Below are 22,477 nucleotides of genomic sequence, written 5' to 3'. Positions count from 1 at the left end.
AAATAAATTATTATAATTATTTTTATTAAATGAATATAATGTTTCAAATCATATCTACATCTGAACATATAATAAGCAATATAGTCGACAGATAGTGAACCTCTTTTAAAATGAGTCCCAGCTTTTATAGCTGCATTGAGGTCGTGTTGAGTAACGATAACGGTGCTGCCAACCGCCAATGTTATCGATAGCTCTTTTTTTAAATATTTATTTAAATTATTTCTGGTAACTGTTTTTACTATTCCGTTCATTAAAAGAAATAAAAGTTTTATTTACGTTTTATTATTATTTATACATAACTGCGTTCACATAGTAATTAATTTTCTTAGCTTAGAACGTTTTTCACTTGTTCGTTGTTTATTGTCTTATTTATTTTTTGTTTTGTTCGATGTGAAATACTTATGCTTAGTGCATAATATTTCCTGAAATAGATTTTTACATACTCTTTAGTGTAGTGTACATTATTGTATTTAATTATGTTTTACCTTAAAAACTTAAACCCATACAAAAAATGCTTTAAGCTACTTAATGTTATTAACAAACCCACCATTGTTTTTGTTCGCTTTTCATTGTGTTTTGTTTTTGTTTAGGCTTGCCCTACGTGTATTCGCGTGAATTATGTAGAAAAAACAATCACAGTCCATTGAAGAATATATAAAATTAGTTGTGTGTGAAATAAATTGCCCGTTTCGGAATCGTGAAAAGGTCTAGTACAGAGGGTTGCAAATAATGGACATCTAGCAACGGATTACTGAATTCGTGACACAAAATATTTACAACAATTCATTTAGGTACCTAAACCTTACGCTTTAACCTACGAATGTGCAGAACTTAGTCTAGGGAAACGGGTGCCGAGTAGAAAGCTAAGGAAAGCTGCGAATGTGCTTAAATAATTTATGACATTTGGGCAGATACGGGGAAGTGAAGAATCGGAGGCGGATAAGAAGTGGAGCCGAAGTAGGGGGTAAACTAACTAGGACGACGAGGACGACTAATCGCGAGCTAAAGTACGCATCTAAAAGTAGGTTGATATCAGGAGCTCCTAGCCGCGCTTGGACCGCAGCACGAGGAGCGTCAGCACCAGGAAGCCCACGATCCAGGACAGCGTGCTCACGTAGCCGATGTACACATCGGACTCCAGTATCGCCCAGCCGCGGGTGAGGATGGATCTCAGCGAGGAAGTGGCCAGCGTCAGCGGCAGGCACAACGAGATGTATCTGTGGGGTAAATAGGTATTTATAAAATACAATCTTTAAGAGGAATCCCTATCTACAACTCACCTCAGCACCACTGGCATGCCCTCAATGGGCCAGATCACTCCGGACAGCAGCAGCGTGGGATAGAAGGAGCCCAGGGCCAGCTGGATGGCATTCCTCTCCAGCTCGCAGACCGAGGAGATGAGGAAGCCGAAGCACATGCCGCACATGCCCTGCAGCAGGGTCAGCACGATCACCCAGAAGAGGTCGCCGTTGTTGGTCACCCCGAACACCACCAGCATGAAGATCAGCACCAGAGTGGTCTGTCCGCACATCACCACGAACTGTGTGATCACGTGGGAGAAGAGGATCTCGAAGGGCGAGACGCCAGCCACCCAGGAACGATCCAGAAGACCCTAGAATAAAGCAAAGATTTTATTATATTTTTTTTCTGAATTTCAATTTAATTGTTTGTTCGACTTACCTCAGTGCGCTCGATGATCAGGGCCGATGACGTCAAAGCGACAGCCAAGAAGAAAACAATGCTGTTAAATATAACAAAAAACACTTTAACGACACACCCATAAAAAGAGATAGCAATGAAACCTACGTCAAGATCACGCCAGGTGCCACGAAATCGGTGAACGAGGGATTCATGGTGCCGTAGATGGGATCTCTGAACTGAATGGGCACGTCGCCCAGCTTCGGATTGCTGCCGCACTGTCCCAAGAGTCCCATGGCGAAGTCCCTGAAGGCCAGCTGGATGTCCCTGTTGAGCATGACACCGATCTGCTGGTTGGACATGTCCAGCCAGACCTTCACCTCGGAGGAGTCGATTGTCTCATCATCCGAATCGCGTCCCAGATTCGCGCGGGCAATGAAGGCGTCCGTGAAGTTCTCGCTTATGTACACCGCTCCCCAGGCTGTTCCCTTTCTCACGGCTTCCTTGGCATCGTCCAGGTCCTCGTAGTACGTTTTGACCACACTCGTGTTCAGGTGACTCAAGTAGCGACATCCCAGGTTCTTGAAGTGGCAGCCGTCTTCCCAATAGCAGTTTTCCTACAGAAACAAGTAATAAATTTGATTAAAGAGATATCGGGTTTATAATAAGATATTAATGTGCTTTGTTGTATCTTGGGACTTCTTTTATATCTCTTTATGGAAGATATTTCATAGTTTACAAAGTTGTGCCGGATTGAGTGTATGAATGTGTGTCTTACCCTTACCGTGTCGTTCATCTCCCCGTTGACTATAGCCAGGTTGAGGCCCTGGGGATCGCGTCCGATGGCCAGGCAAAAGAGGATCACCTGCATGACGGGCAGGGCGAAGATGAAGAGCATCACTCCCACGTTCCGCCACATGCGCAGCATGTTCTTGGTGAGCAGGGCGCGGATCTTGCCCTTCGAGGTGATCTTGCACAGGTTGGAGTAGCAGTCCTGGCAGCTCTCCTCGTCATTGGGATTGTTGTTGCGCCTCGACGGCGGCGGACTGTAGGGTTCCTGGTTCAGCTATCACACAAATAAGTCAGGAATTAAGTCAGGAAACCCCTTAATAAATAGGAGAACAGACCGTGTAAATGGAGCCATTGCTGTCGTTGATGAGCACCTCCTTGCTCTGGTGGAAGTTGAGGCCCACCACGCCGCCCTCCTGACTGGAACTGGGCTTGTCCATCTTGCTGCCAAAGGCCATGGCGTGCAACGAGATGTTGTTACTACTCCCGAAAAACAACCACAAACAGATGGAGGGTGGAACACAGATTGCGAGCATGCGAGTGTCGGATGGAGCAGAGTTCATAGTTCAGAGGTCAGAGTTCAAAGTGGAGATTAAGAGTTTTAAGTGTGATTAGAGTGCTGTCGGGTTAGCCACGTGTGCATGCGGGATGCTTACCTGAAGTTCACGTGGGTCACATCGCCCTTCTGGCTCTGGATGCGGGACAACTTGAGGAAGACCTCCTCCAGACTGATGCACTTGTAGATGGAGAGCAGGACGCTGGGCGACTCCTCGGCCAGCAAATGGCCCGATCGCATGAGACCAATCTAAAAAAAAAAAAAATGGTTTATAATATATTTTAAATAATCAAATAATTAGATTGCTTACCGTATGCGCCTGGCGAGCCTCCTCAATGTAATGTGTGGTGATGATGACCGTCTTTTGGCCCGCCTTCGTGATGTGCACCAGGTGGTTCCAGATGCTCTGGCGCAGCAGGGGGTCCACTCCCACGGTGGGCTCGTCCAGGATGAGCAGCTCTGGATCGTGCATCAGGGCGACGGCGAAGCTCACGCGGCGCTGCTGGCCTCCACTGAGGTTCTTGACCAGACGCTTCTCCGACGGCAGGTCGAGGAAGTTGAGCAGGAACTGCAGGCGCTCCAGGATCTCCTTGGTCTCCATGCCGAAGATCCAGCCGAAGTACATCATGGTCTCCTGGATGGAGAACTCGCCGTAGAGGGCGATCTCCTGGGGCATGTAGCCGACGCGCTTTCCCGGAACTCCGGATCCCCGGGTGCCGGGCTTGCCGCCCAAAACGAAGATCTCGCCGGCGTCCATGTAGCGGCGACCCACGATGCAGGACAGCAGGGTGGTCTTGCCACAGCCGGAGGCGCCCAGCAGTCCATAACTGGGGAGCACAACAAAATTAACATTTATATTAAAAACTGAAAGCAACAAAAAAAACCATTGCGAGTGAGAATACTTTAGCATCTATTCAGCGTTTTTACGGCTCGCAGAGGTCAAGAAGCCAACCATGACAAACAAGTAAAGAAAAACTCGGTTTTATAAAGGGGGGAAAAAACTTTGTGCCAAATCAGCACGAAAACTGTCGCCAGCACAACATGTCTATAAATGTAACTGGGCAAATAATTTTGATGATCGTGGCATGTCGGCGGCGATGTCAATGTTAATTCCAGCAGTTCAAGTTGAATTGTTTCGAAATGTTCACCTTGAAATGTAAGAAATGCCGTCGCACAGCGAGCGACTCCGCCTCTTTTCGGAGGGGCTAGTCTCCTATCATTATCATTATCATTATCACCGCCGTCGCCGTCATCATGATGAACTTGGTAGCCGAGATTATTGTGATTATCGCTTCGTTAGTCTATCGTCTGTTTTCGCCTGGTCTTTCGGCCTTTGACAAAATATTGCAGCACGTAGGTCGCACGTTTCGGCCTCTTATTGGATCTATTATAATAATTAGCAGGCTGCGCCGCTTATCGAACTAATCGTAGTGGCAAGTAGCAAGGCCTCCGGGGAGAGGAGTGTCTGTCCGTCTGGAAGTTGGCCAGGCAGGCAGACTTCAACTGGTTCGATCGTAAATGCGCTGGCTTTGAGAGCCCCCAAAAGCGGGTTGGCCTGCTGCGTGCAGTTCGTTGACTCGCCGAAGTGACTAACTCGCCGACCTGACCTAGGTCAAAAAGCTGAACGAACCGGGCTGTTAACTGGGTCAAGACTGCTGCACGTCGGAGCGGCGGAGAATAACATAAAATTCCGTTACGACACCGCGGCATTAATTCGGCGAATAAATCACTCAGAATGCCGAAACAAACAACATTTTATTAATAACTCGCTCGGCCATATCCATATCCATATCCAATGCCAAAGGCAGCGAAGAAAAAACAGATTCGTTTACGATTTCGCTTTATGGCCCCTAAATGTTTGCCAAAATTCGTGAACCGTAATTAAGCACATGTGCCTCGACTGAGATGGAGATGGATGGCTTTGGGCCTCAAACAAATATTTGCAGTCTTTTCGGACGATAATCGATCAGTACAGCCGGGCATATTGTTTATATTGCTGCGAGAATATCGCAAACAACCTCAGTGCCTGGCATACGAATGGATTTTCGGATTAATTGCAAAGACGTGTGGACTTAGCGCTGGCATTGACGTCAGTTAGGAAGCGGCTTAATTGGGATCACTTCTGCGGGCATCCCGAGAACTCTGCTGGCGACCCTCGTTAGTCGCTCAGAAATTATCATGCAAAAATGCCGTTTCAATTGCAAGATAGTCGAACGACTAACAGGTTTGCCGTATATAATAGCCGCAATTATCCGCCAGCGTAACCAAGTGACCTCTGATATAGACGAGATCCGAGATTCGAGATCGGAGATCGGTGCACAAGGAAATCGCCTAACATTGCCCAGTAGTGCCGATTTCCAATTTTCAATTCGAGTTCAGATCAGCCGGTCGGCATTAGTTAGTTAGTTGCTAATTACTTTCGCCGTTTCTATTTTACGAACTTGCTAAATTGAGCTGTCAACATTTCACTTTTATTGATGAACCCGCGACCACTCACATCGTTCCCTTGGGCACAGTCATGTTCAGGTTGTTGAGCACCTGGTTGGCGTTCTTCTTCTTCCCGTACGCCTTGAAGGCGTGCCGCACGGACACGGCGGCCTGTGTGTTCCGGGGTCCATTGGCCGGGGCTCCCCAAGCTGCCACCGCATTTGGCTGCGTGCCACCGTCGTTGTTTGTGGCCGCCATTGCGGAGTCTGTGGAAATGCTGCAAGCAGAACAGAAAACGTAAATTAGTTAAAAGTTTTCGATTAAGACATATATACAATAGTCATATAAATAAGGGATTTATCAAGAGGGGGATGTATTAAAAATTCAGAGGCAGCCTGAAATAAATCAAACGCCCTTCCACAGGTAATAAATATTTATGAAGTGCTGCTGTAAAAGTTTTTAAATTATTTAATGATTTTAAAGGGTCTTTAGGTTGATTTATAGGAGAGTGTCATAGAAATTAAAAAATAAATAAGACATCAAGAGTCTAAGCTTTCTAACACTAAACAATAAATAAGCAATTTAAATGTGTTAATCGGATGAAAATCAACATTGCAAGTGCAGGATTAAATTGAACTAGAAGAAAAAATAAATATATCACAACGTTTATATTATGTGTATTATATTTATTCTATGAATTCATTAAACAAGTGGTAAACATGTCTTTTAAGTAAGTAATGAGCTTGCTTTTCAACAAGCCTGTTGAATAATAATGAATCCAACTGCCGTCTGCTGATATTTATCTTTACTTGTTAAAACAACTAACTGCAGTATAGATTTTTCCATGTTTTCCCAATAGAGATTTTGACAAAAAACATTATTTGGTAATCATCGTACACTGTAGCGAGCTTTAATGATTACTTAGTAGACTTATTTTTTCCATTTAGATCAATCAATAGAATATTTATAGCAATATAATTATCAGTCAGCTTCCTGCTCCGCAAATCGCAATTTGCATAACGATCGCGAGCGGATTTGCATCTCAACCCGCGGCCAGTGGGTTTTGTGTTTTGTGTCTGCTGTTTGTGTGTCTGTGGGTATGCTTCAATGGCTCGACTCGACAGCAAATCTGTGTCAGCGGCACACATTGCAAAAAACATAAAACAGAGCGAAACAGCTCCACAATGGACAGGCTTGGCAACACTTTTCATTTCAATATTTTCAGCTGGCCACTCGGAGCACTCGTCTCTTGCCCAACGCGCTTTTGGTCACTTGCTCGCCCGAAGAGCTGGACTCCAGATGAAGTCGGAGTAAGCTTGAGTCGTTGGCCAAGTCTGGTTTTGCAATTGCCCAACAGCCATCTATCCATCCGCCGCCAAGTTGGTCAGCCGTTGGCAAATTTGCAAGCCGCACTTTGCAGCTTGTGCAGTTTGCCTTTTGCAGTTTGCAGTTTGCTTTTTGCATTTGCATTGGCAGCGCTTGTTATGCAACTTCCCATGCAGTTTTTGGCTCGCATCGCGAAACGTGTGGATCCGATTTTGGGTCAAGGTTAGCTGCACTGTTAGTGGCGGAGGTCCCGGGGAAGAAAGTTCGTAATTGCCCGCAATTAATCACATTCGCACCTTTTTAACATATTTCGACTGCCAGCGTTTTTTTGGCTGCCAGCCAGCTTCATATCATTAGCGCTGGCGAACGAGCAAGTCATACCAGAAAACGAGAAGCGAGACAAGCTCACCAAAATATAAATAACACGCTGGGGGGAAACTAGTTCAAGGTCACTGATTGAGCGCATTCGATCGCCGCCGTTGTTGTTTTCCCCCGAAGGCGCTTTCGAAAACGATTTGGCTACGGTTTTGGCCGCCTCGGGTTTTTGCTAATCGATTGCGTTACTTCTCGTTAAGATAAACATTCGGTCGGCCGCAAATATTTGCATTTATTATAAGGCGCGAGATGGGACCGATGGTTGCCCAACGGTCGAGTGGCGAGCAAACATCCTCGAAAGGCCGGGCAGCCAGGGAAAATAAAGTGTCTTTATTATGCGGCCTATCAAATATTAGCATAATGCGCTGACAACATTTTTTGGGCTGGGCCGCACGAATTCTGAATACGGAGCGCGACAAGAAATGCCATGCTGCAATTTCATTTCATTTCGTTTGGTCGCCTGACGGTTGACGAAATGTGTGTTCAAGTTCGTTGCCTGAGTCTTTCGATTTGCGTACGATGGCCGGAGTTAGTCAGATCCAAAAACTGAATACCAAAAACTGAAAACCAAGAGCGCGGGTTGCGTAAATCGGTGCGTCGCTGTGTGCGCCAGTCAACAATGGACAAGGTCAGGCCAGGCGGTTTTTTATAATGACAACAAACCGACATTTCCCCCCTCTCCCCAGTTTTTTGTGCTTGACATTTACGGCGCTGGAAACTCGGGCCGTTGACGATGGTGTTTGTCTTCGTGAATGCTCATTGATAATTTAATTAACTATTAGAGCGCTGTTTATGCATGCAGCGATGTGCCAGCACGGGTCCACATATTTTTGGGGATTTTTCGGTTGATTTCCCCAGAGAGACGCGCCTTTTTGAATGACACAGCGTGAGAATAGTGTGCTGTGTGTCAACACAGTGAGTAATAGGTGAAACAAGTCGTTCGAAACACCTTATTACGAGTACACAGCCCAGCACATCGTTTAGCCAGAAACCATCAATAAGTTTAACTGCTCTACTCTGCCATATTTGACACATTTTCCGCCCTTTGCCCAGCGAATTAAGTGCGGACTTTAGAATGTCTAATTAACGTGTCGAATAGTATGAAATGAAAGCGGGAAAGCAAAGTGCAGAGTGAGGTCATCAAAACAAGACACTAGGCAGAAACATGATCATTAAGATAGTGAACAAATATATCAAATCGTACGAAATAGTAGGTATCCATCAGATACTATAATTTCAATTTGATCTTGAGAGGCTTTTATTCTCTGTTCAGCTTTATATAATGTCTAAAGACCCTGCCTTTCGTGCTAGGATTTCATTGATGATCGATCCGCCTAATCGTCTGTAATCGGCCAAGGGAGAGGCATTATCAGGGGGCTCAAATTGTTCCTGGCTCTCCAAAGCCGGAGTCTGTCACGCACCGAGAACGACTGCTGAATGCTAAGCACGCCGATCCCCCCAGTGGCTCTTGGGTCCCCAGACTTCGGGGAATTCCAGGCCGGACCGGGCACTATTGACAGGCAGAACACCTCTTAGCCGTTTCCAAACAAGTCGCTGCCACACGCGGAAGATGCAAATGTCGTGTAATTGCCTTTTTCTGTAGGGTTCGCCTCGTTTTTCTTTTCGCGCGTTCTATTCTTGAGAACGACGAGGAAGCCATTAAAATGACAGACCCGTCGACACTCCGAATAAATCAGCCAACTCCCATGATTTACAGAGCAGCGGGGGCCGAAATAATAATGCCCGGGAGATACCCAAGCGATACTAAATGGGTGCTTCATCTCCTTGGCTGATTCGAGTGCGACTCAATTTGATTGGAGCCGAAAGAAGACGAATTCGCGATGATACGAGTATGGCGGGGATTATGCAACGAGCCTTTGGTGTTTGACATAATTACAAACTTGTTCGCCCCGCTGAGAAATGCGGTCGCATTTTTCGCCCCAGCCGAGCTGGCGAATATGCAAAAGCCGCTAAAAAACAGCAAAAGAGAAGCAAATTGCGGCCGAGGCGGGAAAAGAGATGCAAAGGGCGAATCGCTGGAAAAGTCAAATCAAAGCCAGCTCGGATTACGCAAGAGTAATGGGAATGCGTCGAAGACAAGTGCCGAAGATCGGGCGTTGACAGCAGGAAACTGGAAGACAAAGCCGAGGGTCCCAGCGAGCGGATGACTGATGACCAAGTGGGTCAACACCAGTGGGTCAATAGATGAGGGAGGGGGAGGGGAAAGAAATCCGAAACTATTGCGTTTGTTTCGCGCCTTGATTGCAATTTATGGCCGTAATCTCTGCACGTTTACCCACGAGTTTACTTACGTTGATATCAGCATTTTATTTGATGGTTTTGTTGGATTTGCTGGGTTTGTTTTGGATTTGGATTCGGATTTGCTGGTGCGCCGCTGTGGGTGTTGCTTTGTTTGCTTTGCCTATTTCTGGTTTTTATTTGCCTTTGTCTAAATGCTAGTTACTTTGTTAAGCGTTTACTTTTACTTCGCTGCCGGCCGAAATCTTTTGCAATGCCCAAGTGGTTGGGAGGCTGAGTTTTTATGTGTTTCGGGCACACATTGCTGAAATGTATAAATAATAATCATGTTTGAGCGTACATTGTTGTTTGATTTATGCACTGGACCTGGACTTTGCCGAGCTTTTGTGTGTTTGCCTTGTTTTTCGCCCCGGCTTTTGTGTCTTTCACCCGGCGCGATATTGCGCATGCGTCACGTTGCCCGGAATTTGCTCCGTCATCGCAGGTGATGGCTGAGAACCATCAATGATCCCTCTTCTTTTAAGGAGCTTATGGCGCAGAATTCCAGGGCAAAGTCTCCCAGCAGAAGAATTGCCAATCGATCAGCAAATTAAATTCCCAATCGGGGATCGAATTCCCCGTTCGATTTGTTATACAATCAACACCTTGCGGTGTTTACCTCAGTTGTTGTGATCGGAACAACACATAATGACGAGTCATGCTTGGTGACTGCAGCATTATACGATCAAGTCGATCAATGAAAACTGTGAATGTTTCTTGAGGGCAGCGGCAATTCGATATTCGATATGCGAACGGGCAAAAGCCGCTTAGTTACGCCCAAAAACAACAATGCCAATAGAAATAATAACAATAATTGAGCTTGAAAGCAATGTTCGCATTTGACATTGGGGCTCAGTTGTTTTCGGAGCCACTCGAAGATGTGTTTTGCGCCGAAGTCTCAAAAGTCTCAAAAGCCTCAAAACAACAGGCGGTTCTTAACAACCGCTTGCGATTCGCTGATGCCTAGTTTGCATGCCAAGTGCGTTGCCGTACTGCCAAGGTCAAAAGCGGCTGGCATGCAATGGCTTTCCGTGAATTTCCGGTGCAGCGGAAAGTTTTATCTAAGCGCTGGCAAGTGCGTCATCGAATGTGCTAAGTGAGAGAACTGAAAAGCCACTGAGATCCACATGACTCACAATCACAACACAACTCCGTGGATTGGCAACGCACTCAACACTTCAACAGTTTCCCCATCAGCTGGCCACTTGAGCATGAAAGCATTTGGCCATTCGAGGAGCTAACCATTTAACCAGCTGCACACAATGCTTGGATGAATTTATTTATATGCCATTTAAATTTCAATTGGGCAATCTCGATGCAACCGCCGAGCGACTTTTCAGCAGCTGCAGACGGGAAAACCCACCTTCATTGCCTGATTAAAGCTCAGCCTGGCCTAATGAGTACGTGTGTGGCAAGTGGGCCAAAAGAGACTTTAAATCGGCCTCCAAGGTGATTAGAACTGCCTTGAAGAGTCGAAAAACCCCCATGAACCGATAACCACTTTCGATCTCCGCTGGTCGATGGCCAGTTTTCATTTTCCTCGACTGGCTTTTCCGATGACATAATTTCAGGCACGTCTGTCTGTGAGCCTTTATTCGTTGGTGTGCGACACAGATTCGTGACTGTAACTGCGACTGCGACTGCTACTGCCACTTCTGCAACTTCTTCGGCGCGGCTTTTGGCCATTTCTGCAAATGGCAAGCCGGCCGACCAGTTCGCAACTGGTTCTGCAACAGGTCTTTAGACTTTTCTGTCAAGCACTCACCCGCGCCGCCTGGGCCGGGGTGTTAGATAATCCAGATAGTCTGTGAGCCAACTTAGCGAGCCTAATCAATTCGCAAGTGGCGTGTATCGATCGCCGCAGTCGCTCTACAAACCAAACCAAACCAAACCAGTCCGCAGTCCACAGTCCACTGTCCGCAGTTCGATTCCCGAAAGAGAATGTCCGATTGCGGCAATTAATATTTAATTTTCCCAATTGTCGAGTGGCCCGCAGTTGCTCAATCGAATCCAGGCAGGAGTTGAGCCGGGGTCACGTGAACCCTGACAAGTGTCTTGTCCCCCTGGAGCGGGAGCGCATTACCAATTCTGAATTTATAATATCCACGGGCTGGAATAACAAGTGCTCCCTAAAGGTCGACACCCCTGAATGGCAGTTAAAAATCAATAAGACAGCCCCCCAGCCCCATTAAATCTCAGCCAGTCACCCAGTTTGCCAGTTTTCCAGTTAGCCAGTTAGCCAGCATTTGCTAAGCATCTCGCCTGACATTATTGAGCAATTAGGGCCTGTTGATCGGCCATTAAGTGGCCGGCCAGAACGGAGCATAGAATTAAGTCCAGTTTAAGGCTAATTCCATTGGCTATGCGGCTCGGCGATCAGCAATCATCCGGGGGAAGCATTACAATCGATTAGAGCAATGCAAATTGTCCGCAATTAGAGTAACAATCCCCATAATCACGCCGGATCGGGTGAACTTCCCCGTGTTCTGCCGGCTGTTTTTATATAAGGCGCCTTGGGTGCCTTGGTATTAATTAAATGTCGCACCGCTTAATGGCTCGATAATGGCCATATCGCTCTAGTCGCAGCCTCACTTGGCATCGCTCTGTTGCTGAGTGGATCGGATCCGATCCGATCGGATCGGATTGGATCGAAGGCACCTTGAACTCTGCTCGAGGCACAGCCGCGACGTGATAAACGGAGAATAAGAGACCCCAAAACCGAGAGACCGAAAGAAAGAAAGACAGATACTGGACAAAAAACAAAAACCCAGTCGAAATACCAGTTCAAGTTTAAACTTTAAATGCTGCACAGCTCGGAAATGCACAAAATGGGGAGCGGGGGGGCCGGAAACCTTGACAACTAATTTCAGGGCCCTCGGCGAAGGTCTTTGGGTGCACAAAATACGACGATGAATGCACATTACTGCAAGATATAATTGTTATTATCATGACGCTTTTCAGTGGAGTGCTGCACTGGAAAAGCAAAATGCAAAATGCAAAAAGTCACAGCGCTTAATTGCGCTGAACTTTGCTCGAGTTGCAATGTCCAGTGCAAATGGAGCTGCTCGCAAAAGTGGCTAACTGCTCTCCAATTCGCATTTCGCATTTCGGTGCTGGTGTGGTGGGTGTCTCCACAACTCGGTATTCAGTACTTTGTTTGCTGGAATGGGTGGCTGGAATGCGCTGATCTCAGATAATCACGGGGCTTTTAGCGAAATGCTTATGGGGGTCGCAGGTCGCAGCGTGTTTATGTCTTTGTGAGAGTGGCTTTTAAGCAGCGGCTAGAATGAAAATATTCCATACTGACTGCCGCAGAAAACAGGTATTATTCCAATCGATAAAAGGAAACCCAGGCAGGCAAAGTGCTGGAGCGATAATGACACATCGGGCGATGTGAAACGTAGTTAATGACCGAAATTATGGCCGCATTTTCCACGTTTTTATGCAATTCACATCCATCACTGGCAAAAGTGTAGCAACAACAGAGTGGATTTAGCGGAGTTGCTCCACTCGGATTGCCAATACCGAAGTGGGCACATTCTAACAGCGTTTGGGTGGCGATGACGATCCGCTCCCTGATTTGTATGCCGCAAGCGAGCCACACGCGTTGGAGCTTTTTGGGGGGAAGGAAGCGCAGGCAGGCACTTTGATATTGGCGATGTGGAGCTCGATGGCGATGATGGCGATTGTGACGCCGATGGAAGTTCGCGAACAAAGTAATTGACGACAAAGCGGCGGGCAGCCATTTGTTTTTGCGAAGAATGAGCTGTTGTTTGCTTGAATTTCGCGCTGACTGCCTTTTGGGCGATTTCCTGAAACGTGTAGCGTGTGTCTCTAAGTGTGTGTGTGCCTGTGTGTGTGGGGCCATTCAAGCTCGGCAAATTCCAAAAAGTCCCATTTCTGTTTGATGAGCAAATTTACACTTACAATGCGCGTTCTAGTTGCTGAATGTTTGCACACAGTTTCAGTCGTTTCGCTGGTTCGCTTATAATCCACTTCTCGCCAAACGAAAGACTTAGGGCACGAACGCGATCGCGATTGCCTGGGATTCGAGCGCGGGGATCTGTCTTCCGACGGGGGTTCACACAAAAGCACAAAACCACGAGCGGACCAAGCGGTTAACCGGAGCACTTGCGCTGCGCTTGAAGGTTCGACGAAGACTGACTTCGACTCGCTCGCTTCGGGCGGCCTGAGCTGCTAAACTGAATCGAGTTGAGCTGAGTTGGAAGCGGGCTGATGCTGAGACGTCGACGTCGTCGCTGCCGTCTTTGCACTTTACACTTTGTCAATGGGGCAGACAGAGATGGAGGCAGAGCGGAGGCAGAGAGAGAGAGAGAGGGACGGAGAGAGCGGTGGCGGGAGCGGGAGCGGTAAGCGAGCGATTGCACTTTTGCACGTGCGTTTCAAGCGCGACTTTAAACGCGTCTGTAGACGTTGGACCTGCGACTGCTTGGCTGCCAGAAACTCAACTGAAAAGCTGGCCAGCGGCGAAGCCGAAGCAAAGCGCAAAGCACCTGTGCCTCGCACTCAAAGCACTCAAAGAGCCACTCAAAGAGGCACTCACTCGATTCGACTTGACTTGAGTGGAATCCGCTTCTCGAGTGGCACGAATGGTGGTGAATGAGCGCGATGCGTCTGGCAAACAAGTGTGCGAGTGGCAAGTTTGTTGGCTTCGCTCCTGGCGGCGGTTCACCTTCGCGGCGGAGGAGGGGAGCAGCTCCCCGAAGACAAGAAACCAAAATAAAGCATCAAGAAAGGGCTCCGGTTTTTGGGGTTTTTTACGTCGCCGTTGTGACGTTGCCATAAACCGCTTGCGCAATCCGCCGGCGACCTTGGCGCTATCTTCTTCCTCGACCAGAATTGCAAAAGCCCAGCGGCCGCTCACCCATTCACTGCATTCACTCCCTTTAGATCGCTTAATGGCTTCATTCGGCGGTAATTGCGATCGCCATTCCAATGAAATTCCCGGGCACTTTTAATTAGGATTGCTTTCGTTTACATAAGCTAACGATCCAATTGGTGCAAAGTTCGCCGCAATAGATCAATCCGGCAATGGAGAGGAGAGGTGCAGCATTTTGCAGCTGCTCAAGGCGAAATTAAGTGCCTTAATTGCCATAATTACTATGCCAAAGAATGCTCTTGGACAGGCCAGCCGCGAATCAATAAACATGTCTATATTAAAAATTTCGTTGTTTGCCTATTGCACAATTTCAATGTCATCCCAGAAACCGAAAAAAAAAACGAAGAGAAAAAATTAACAAGCCGGCGTTAAGGGCGTGACTAAGGGCGTTTGCGTTTGCGTTTAGAAAAAACGGAGCCGCAGAGAGAAGACGGCCAAAACAGACCAAACTGGACAGTTTTGCGCAACGCTGACATTGAAAATGCAGAGCCAAGTTAGCGCTGTGCGCTGTGGGTGTTTCTGGCCAAAAGTGCCATCAAATCGAGTCGGGTGTTGTAACGAATCGCGCTCAAACATCTTAAGCAGGTGGTCAATGGTCAATGGACAGCGACACAATGGCCAATGGCCAGTGGCCACTTGCTGCGGAGCTTTACATTTTTTCTGTTTCTTTTTTTCTTCTTTTGCTATTAAACGGCAATTAAGCGACAAGGTCGCCCGCTACACATTATTTTCCCTTACCCTCTGAATATTACTCATACGCCGAGTGGAGCATGTCAGTTGGATTTAATGAATCGCATAAAAGCGATTTCGCGGCTGACTGATGGGCCTGTAAACATCCTCGTAGTCGGTGCAATGGACATAATTGAGTTCGAAAACAAGCAATTCAGGGGGGTATATGGGTATGCATATCTGGGGATATCGAGAAATAAATAAACGGAGTGCGTCGCTGCCGCACTTGACATGCTTTTCGGAATATGCGACAGGCAACGTGCTAATGAGCCCTGAAAACTCCGCTCCAGCTCCTCGTTCATCATTAACTGGGATGTGAGGCAATGGTCGCATAGGTTTATGATTCACTCGTCTCGTTTCCAGCTAATTTACCATAAGTAAGTCGCCGGGTCATGGTGTACTAATTTGTGCAGTTGGAGCCGTGTAAGCCTTCGGACCCTGGGCTCTTTTACAAGCTGCAGGTTTCATAACTGCTGTGTTTAGTTTCGTCTAATGGGTAACGCCCACTCGAAAACAACACTCGACTCGACTCGGCTTATAAAGATCAGCCAACACAGCTCGCTTTCAATACGAAATCCAAACTAAGCTTGCAATTTTCTAACTCTGTCTGCGTCTTTCTTTGTTTTATGGCTTTTTTGGACAGTCATGCTGCGGCAGCAGCAACTACAACAACAACAACACCTTGGACAAGTTTGTTGACTTCGAGTCGGAAAACGAGAACAACAACACAAGTGGCCACCGCGAAAATGGCAACAGAAATATTGAAGAAATTGGTTGACAGTGTTTCGGTTTCGGGTTTTGCCATGGCATCAATTTTACTCTCGACAGCTTCACTTACAATTTCGGCCTTTTGTCTGCGATGTGCACACTCCAAATCTACATTTTCGTATTGTTTATAGCCCCCCATTCCCAGTTGAGGTTCCCCATTCAGACGAACCATTTCATTTCGGCTTAGTTTCTTCTTTCCCGCTGCTTTTTTTCTCCTTTTGGGTATCTCTCTGTTTTTATGCGGCTGTGAAAATGGGCACAAGGTCGCCGTTGCTACGAGGAGGAAGTTCGCTGGGAAGCTGGCGGAGAAAGGGGGCCAAAAGAGCTCCAGACAGCAGAAGCTCCAGCCCGAGTTTAAATTAATTGCATCCAGCCACGAGACGACCGACAGCGGCGGCAATTTCAAGCTCATAAAACGGATTGCACTTAACGATAAAAATTTCCCTTTCGCTCGGAACTCGTTTTTTGCCCGGGCATTCCGACTGTGTCCTAATCCCCCATATCTGTGGAGTGACTCAAGGAAAAAATAAACAAAGAAGACGGAGTTGAAGAAACAGTTTATCTATAAATATATCTTGAGAATTGTGTGTGATTAAGTGCTTAGTACGTGCTTGGTAATGTATTTGTTTGCTGCTGCCTATTTTAAGACCTTATGTTTTAATTGCCAAAGATCTATTAACGTGTATTAAGAAATTAAATGATATAAAGTTTCACAAATTTGTCAAATCTTAATAAAAAGCCTTTAACTTTACGATTCAACTGAAGGTAATTTTTGCTAAGCAATTTTTTAATTATAAAATTGACTGAAAATATTTAAACTCAACCTTAAACTACTAAGTATAAACATCATTCCATACCTACTTCAAAAATCCCAAAATCACCGGGTAGTTTATATTCGGTACCTCTGGTTTCCCTCAGTGCAGCCCAATGGAGTGGAAAGCTTCAGCTGGTGCAAAAGCGAAGCTTTTCAGTACTCAAAAGTGGTTTCTTTCGCGACTTGCCAAATATTATGCAACTCCTGCAACTCGGAGTCGAGAGTTTTGACTACTTTGTCTTGTTTTCGAGCGACCACACATGCAAAAGAGCTGCTAATGCAACAGCTTAATTAATTACAATTAGAGGCTGTGACCGCCCCGTAAGCAGAGATCTTTGAAATTGCAAACGCAAACGCTCCATTTGCTTTTCCTTTTCCCCGCCTTTGCTACAATTTCTGGTCCACTTTGAAAAGCAAATGAAGCTGGTGAATCTCGCTCGACTCGTCTCTGGGTTGAATAATTTGTGATGATTTTGGCCAAAGCTATCAAAAAACACACGCCCAATTGTGTCAAGGTCTTTTGTAAACTGGCAAAGGGGCAAAAGAAACGAGCCACATAAAATCAAATCAAATGGAAACCGAAAGCTGGTCGAGCGATGTGGAACTCTGGCCTGAGACTCTTGGATTTCTGTCTGTAATTAACGGAGGAAAACTTTTTGGCACACAATGCACGGCATTTGAGTCAGATTTTTGCCAAGTTGATCGGCCGCATTGTGCAATATTTTGTCTGTTCGACCACTTTTAAGCCAATTAGCAGGCTGGCCAAATTGCTGTTAATGCCGCGAGCAAATATACAGAAATAGCTGCTCTAAGACAATTCGTATGGCTTCTTGCAGCGGGCCAAAAGGGTGAAAGTAACTCGGAGGCATTGGCAAAAGTGCAAACAACAAAACACTTGAGAAGCGCCATCATTGTTTCGATAAAAAGACGGCAATACAAAAGCCCCAAGAATCGACTTTAATTTATGTGACAGACCTTACACAGGACAATTACCCGAGGCTTACGTGATATGGCATTAAGATTTAGCTCACATTGTATAACTCAGAAGTGCGTTCTTAAGTTTTCCAGAGGTGTAAGGTTGCCCACGAAAGCAAAAGCCAGTGACACTTGCACACTGCGGAAATAAATCTCCGATTGGCAGTTCTTATGACAGGCGTGTGCTCATTTTTTATTTTTTAATGAAGATGACTGGTGATTTCCCCAAGATCTGTGGCCTTCCAGGGCAAACGGCTGTCTCCACCCAGAATGGGATAGAAATTAAGCGTAATCCGCCTTAATGGCTTAACTTAAAGTTCAGCATAGACTGTAAGCGTTCAGGCCGAAAATGTTCCTAAAGAACATCAAAAGTTCTACCAAAGCTAACCACAATAGTGAATTGTTTCGACGACCTTTGATACCCATTACCAGAGATCAACGGGCTTATAACTTCTCAGACTCAGTAGTTATAATTATCTGACTCAGTGATCAAGTGGTTATTGAGCTTAAGTTTTCTCATTAGGCTAATGCCTTTTCATAAGCAACCTTAGTTAATGATTTTAAATTATTAAAAGCTTTGCGTCTTAGGTTTCATATCAGCTAGCTATGATGTTGATTTTGTTGAAAAGTTTGAACATATCGGGCTTTTGCCAGCTTAGCCAAGTTAACAGAAAAGCGATTCCAAACTGGTAGCTGTAAAGCGCACCAAAGCTTAAAAGCTAACTTTTAACACTAAGCAACACAGTTTAAAATTTTAATATACTTAACTGTAAGCTTTTGAAAAATATTTTTAGAGTATAAAACAAAAATTTATGGAGAGCCAATCCATTCCTTCTCAAAATAGGAATGCAAATAAAATCATTTCAGTTATACTTAAAAGTAATTGCCAGCTTGTCTGGCCCGCTTTATGGCTTATTGTTTTTGGGATCCCAGTTATAGTCGACAATTAGAACTTAAAGCTATAACCGTTTTAAACGGAATGGCTGCATGGGGGCGTGCTCCGGCTGCAAATCATCACCTTAATCATGAATAACAACAATTAACGACACGACAGGTATGAGAAAAACATGTTAACTGAAACGAGACCGCCGAGATTTCCCAATAATTCGATGCCACTCACAACCGAACTAGTTCATGCGGAAGTGACGTAGCCGATTGTAAGGTGGATATTGTATAATGAAGGCCAGCAAAAGAGAAAAACCGTTAAAGGCAACAAACAAACGAGGTTGGACCATCGATACGACACGAAACGATACGATACGGCGGCTAAAGACCCGACCCAAAGCCACATTTGGATGCTAATAATGTGATTATATTTGACATATAAAATGTACAGGGGTGTGGGTTACAAGAGGGGTCCTTGCAGTAGTTTCAAGAATTAAGGTTTCAGTAAGATTATTTATAGATTCCCTGTCAGTGGTATACATTAGTAAATAAAGATCCTAAACATAAAGGTTAGTTAGTATCTCTAAATAATAAAGAGAACCCCGCCTCTGTTTAGCATCGCATGTGTTGCCAATATTATGTCATTCACAAGCCGAACAAAAGAAGAAACTCAGCATAAATGAATGACCAATTCGTATTTACATAAAGCCGATAACTTCGCCCGGGCACACACCCCCTGCACCTTCAATTATGGTGAATTACGGCTAAATACTTTTCACACATCGTCCGAAATCGACCGATTGCCGGATGTGCCACAATCCAGTCAGCTGCAAAAATCGCTAACTCGACGCTGATTGCGATGGCGATGATGGACGTTAATTTGTGCGGAGCTCGTTTGCCTGCGATTTATTGTGCGGATTTGCAAGGGAAATTATTGAAACTTGCAATTAGTTGAATTAAGTGCTAAGTGCTGAAAGCCAGCCATGCGTTGCCGAGTTGCCGAGCTACCGAGCTACCGAATTGGTGAGTGGGTCTAAAAGCGACTTCTATTCCATCGCCCTACAGGCGGCGACCCTGGGTTCTATTTTAAGCCTTCGGCGTCGTTCAGCGGCTCATCGCGGCATAACTTGTTATGAATTTGTTACCCTACTACGTGTTTATATAATTGCGAATTTCACTCGTCACTTGGCGGAGTGGCTGGAGTTGCTTAGCCAGCGAACGAATGCAATTAAGCCCAGCGCTTAATAAGCATGACGTGGAATTTGCGCAGACTATTACGCGCCGCGAAATTGGGAATTTGCGGCGACAAGCGGGCTTACGAATTCGAATTCCCTATCTCGGCGATAATGATCCGATCCCAGTGAGTTGTCTGAATTTGCATTTCACCCGGCCACCATCTTGTAAGCCTTGGGCAATGCATCGAACTTTGTGCGAGGGACTCTCGAAGAGTCATTCACGTTTGGATTTCAAACAAATACTCCACAGCCCAGCCAGTAATGAATGTGATTTCGCCTTGGCTCATTTAAATATTCATTGATCGGCGAATCTCGCTGACAAATGTTGTTCGATTCGCTGGTCCGAAAATAAATGACAGAGAACACGTGCGAGTGTTAGTTATGCAATGTTTTAGCCCACTCGGCCAAACGGCCATAAAACGCAGTTCTACTTCTACTCGATCGATTCGAAAACCCAATGTTCTTGAGCCGCGACCTCGGATCAAACCACTATACGTATTTATTGCCCCAAGAAATCGAAGCAGTCAAAAGACTTCGACAACAAACTCCAGATGATTAGTGGATGGTTCAGTTCCGTTTCGGAGTCGCTCGTCTTTACGACTACTTTATGGCCCATTAAGACGAGGCTTTAGGGCAGCTGTAATGGCTGTGACTCACATGGCACTGGAATCGGACCAGCTGAAGTGGCGCTTTATCCTTTCGAGGTCCATCACGGGCTGCTGCGGCTGCTGCTGGCCCAAGGTTGCCTCCTTCTTCGGCGCCATTTTGCGGTTTCTGCGATAAGGAGGGATGCACTGGGCACTGGGCTCTGGTCAAGGGTTCAATGGATTGTTCGAAGAGCAGTTGCACAACTGGTTTCCCTGCCGCAGCTGCCAGTAAATTGTCTGGTTTATTTCGATTTGTTTCTGCACTCACAACGCACACCGCACACCGAACACCGCACCGCAACGATCGGCTTCTCGATTCACAGAAATTCGCGTGCGCCTCCGCACAAAACAAAAGACTTAGGCAACGAACTTAGACTTCATATTAGGCGCGAGCGAGCGTTTGTTTTTCGTTGGCTTTTCGACTTGTCTTGTAAACAGCTGTTTTCGGGTTTTTGGGTTTTCGCTCTAAAACGTGGACGATCGAACAACAACAGCAGCAGCTTGAAAAGAGCGCAGGCAAAACACGTAATTTGATTTATAACTAAACTCTTCTTTTTATAAGGTACACGTAATAAAAGAGCACAAAGTGATATCGTTTTTTCGTTTTTTGTGGCTGTATTTTTAGCTTTTGCCGCTGCTTTTGCTGCTGCCAAACGCGCCGGAGTCGTGAACGAAACTGAAAACCCAAGACGCGCGCATCAGGCGCAAGAGCTCCAAAATGCGACAAAAGCTGCAAAACGAGAGAGCTGCCGAGAGTCGAATCAAAATCCAACCGACTGAGAGTGCGATCGTGAGCGAGGAGATTGTATTTATTCGGTGTGATATAGTTTTTTCACATAGATAAACATGCACGGTTTTAGTCATGCACATGGGGCAGCTGGAAACCAAAAATTCGAATACTGCAAGCCAACGAACTTGTCGAGGGAATGTAAATCTGCTAATTGGAGAGTTAATGGGATAAATACGTTGTACTTCAAATGTATAGTATATAAGATATATATCTGGTGTATGCAAAATATAGTCCTACTGAAACACCATCACTTCCTCATTGAAGTTACCCAAAACACATCTATCAGCCCATCTTAGAAAATCACCACATGAATAGGCTTAATTACAGCCATACAAAAAGGTGGCTTTGGCTACGCCCACTGGGCTTCAGTTGGCCATTTTTCACGGCACTTTTGCGGCTTAATTAAGACATTACACGATACCGTTAAGAGCCCCCTTAAGCGTCTTACGGTCCCAAATAACAACCTCTTACGCTCCACAACAAATTGTGAACTACACGACGGAGTGATGAACTTTAAAGACGATTATCAAGAGTTGGTCGTTTACCCATCAACGGAATGGTATCTTTGTGCCAGTAAAACACACAAATTAATGTACTACACAGAGCGAGTTTAATTAGTAGCGCTAATAAAAAGCGAAACTAAGGTTTTCGGTGAAAACTTCTCTACTTGCCACTTGTATAATTCACACATTTCGCGTCAACGTGACGGAGATCAAATTAGAAATCCGCATAGTGGACGCCATATTTTGAGATCTTAATTTCTAATAGCAGCGGAATTTCACGCTGCATTAGTCGGGCATTAAAGCCAATCAAATGCATCAAGTCAAGTCAAAACAAAGCAGTTTCCCTGATCCCAGGTCAGTTTTCGGGGTTCCGGCTGCTTGGAGGGGTCAGTGAAAGCGCCAGTGGGTCTTACGCAAATTGCAGCAGACACTAAATAGCCGGGACTAAATAAAAGCCTATCTAAATATTTATGTGGCTTACAATGGGCCCAATTGGTATGCAAATGGCGGCGAACTGTCGTAGCATTTCCCAAAATGCAAATGCAGCTCGGGCGCTCTCTTAGCCACAATATAAAAATACTCTTTCACTCGCCGCAAAATCCGGAGGATGGGTTACCTCATCGCCGGGCGTCGTTAAATTGCAACAATTACGGCGGCGGCGAGTCTTCGGCTTCGTTTTCGGCGTAAATGAAAATCAATGAAGCGGCTAACAAAGCGAAGAAACGAATACGAATCGAGACAACTACGAATGTTTGGCCAAAGAAGTGAGTGCTAAAAGTGGCGCATAAAAAGAAAGTTTGAAGCACACTTTTGCCCCTGCTC

General features: G+C 45.8%; 1 protein-coding gene across 8 annotated transcripts; it reads right to left on the bottom strand.

Annotated features, from left to right (window-relative positions):
* Positions 1-266: 266 nt before the first annotated feature.
* Positions 267-20,576, bottom strand: LOC108102291 (ABC transporter G family member 20). 8 transcript variants are annotated; one of them, XM_017207047.2, is made up of 11 exons: positions 13,337-13,448; positions 9,424-9,674; positions 5,481-5,687; positions 3,294-3,810; positions 3,084-3,232; positions 2,766-2,907; positions 2,417-2,704; positions 1,807-2,255; positions 1,681-1,741; positions 1,281-1,612; positions 267-1,217 (listed from the first exon to the last, which is right to left on the bottom strand). In XM_017207047.2, the coding sequence occupies exons 2-11, from the start codon at positions 9,435-9,437 to the stop codon at positions 1,043-1,045; spliced, it is 2,334 nt and encodes a 777-aa protein (XP_017062536.1). In that variant the 5' UTR covers positions 9,438-9,674; positions 13,337-13,448; the 3' UTR covers positions 267-1,042. The 8 variants fall into 8 exon arrangements, with proteins under 8 accessions (XP_017062536.1, XP_017062537.1, XP_017062539.1 ...); XM_017207048.2 differs by having other exon boundaries at positions 2,423-2,704; XM_017207050.2 differs by having other exon boundaries at positions 2,423-2,704; positions 2,766-2,871.
* Between the last annotated feature and the right edge of the window lie 1,901 nt (positions 20,577-22,477).

Source organism: Drosophila ficusphila, unplaced genomic scaffold (assembly GCF_018152265.1).
Source record: "Drosophila ficusphila isolate 14025-0441.05 unplaced genomic scaffold, ASM1815226v1 contig_791, whole genome shotgun sequence".
NCBI classification, from domain to species: domain Eukaryota; kingdom Metazoa; phylum Arthropoda; class Insecta; order Diptera; family Drosophilidae; genus Drosophila; species Drosophila ficusphila.
The sequence above is the reverse complement of the archived record's forward strand: the minus strand, read 5'-3'. Positions and strand labels throughout refer to the sequence as shown.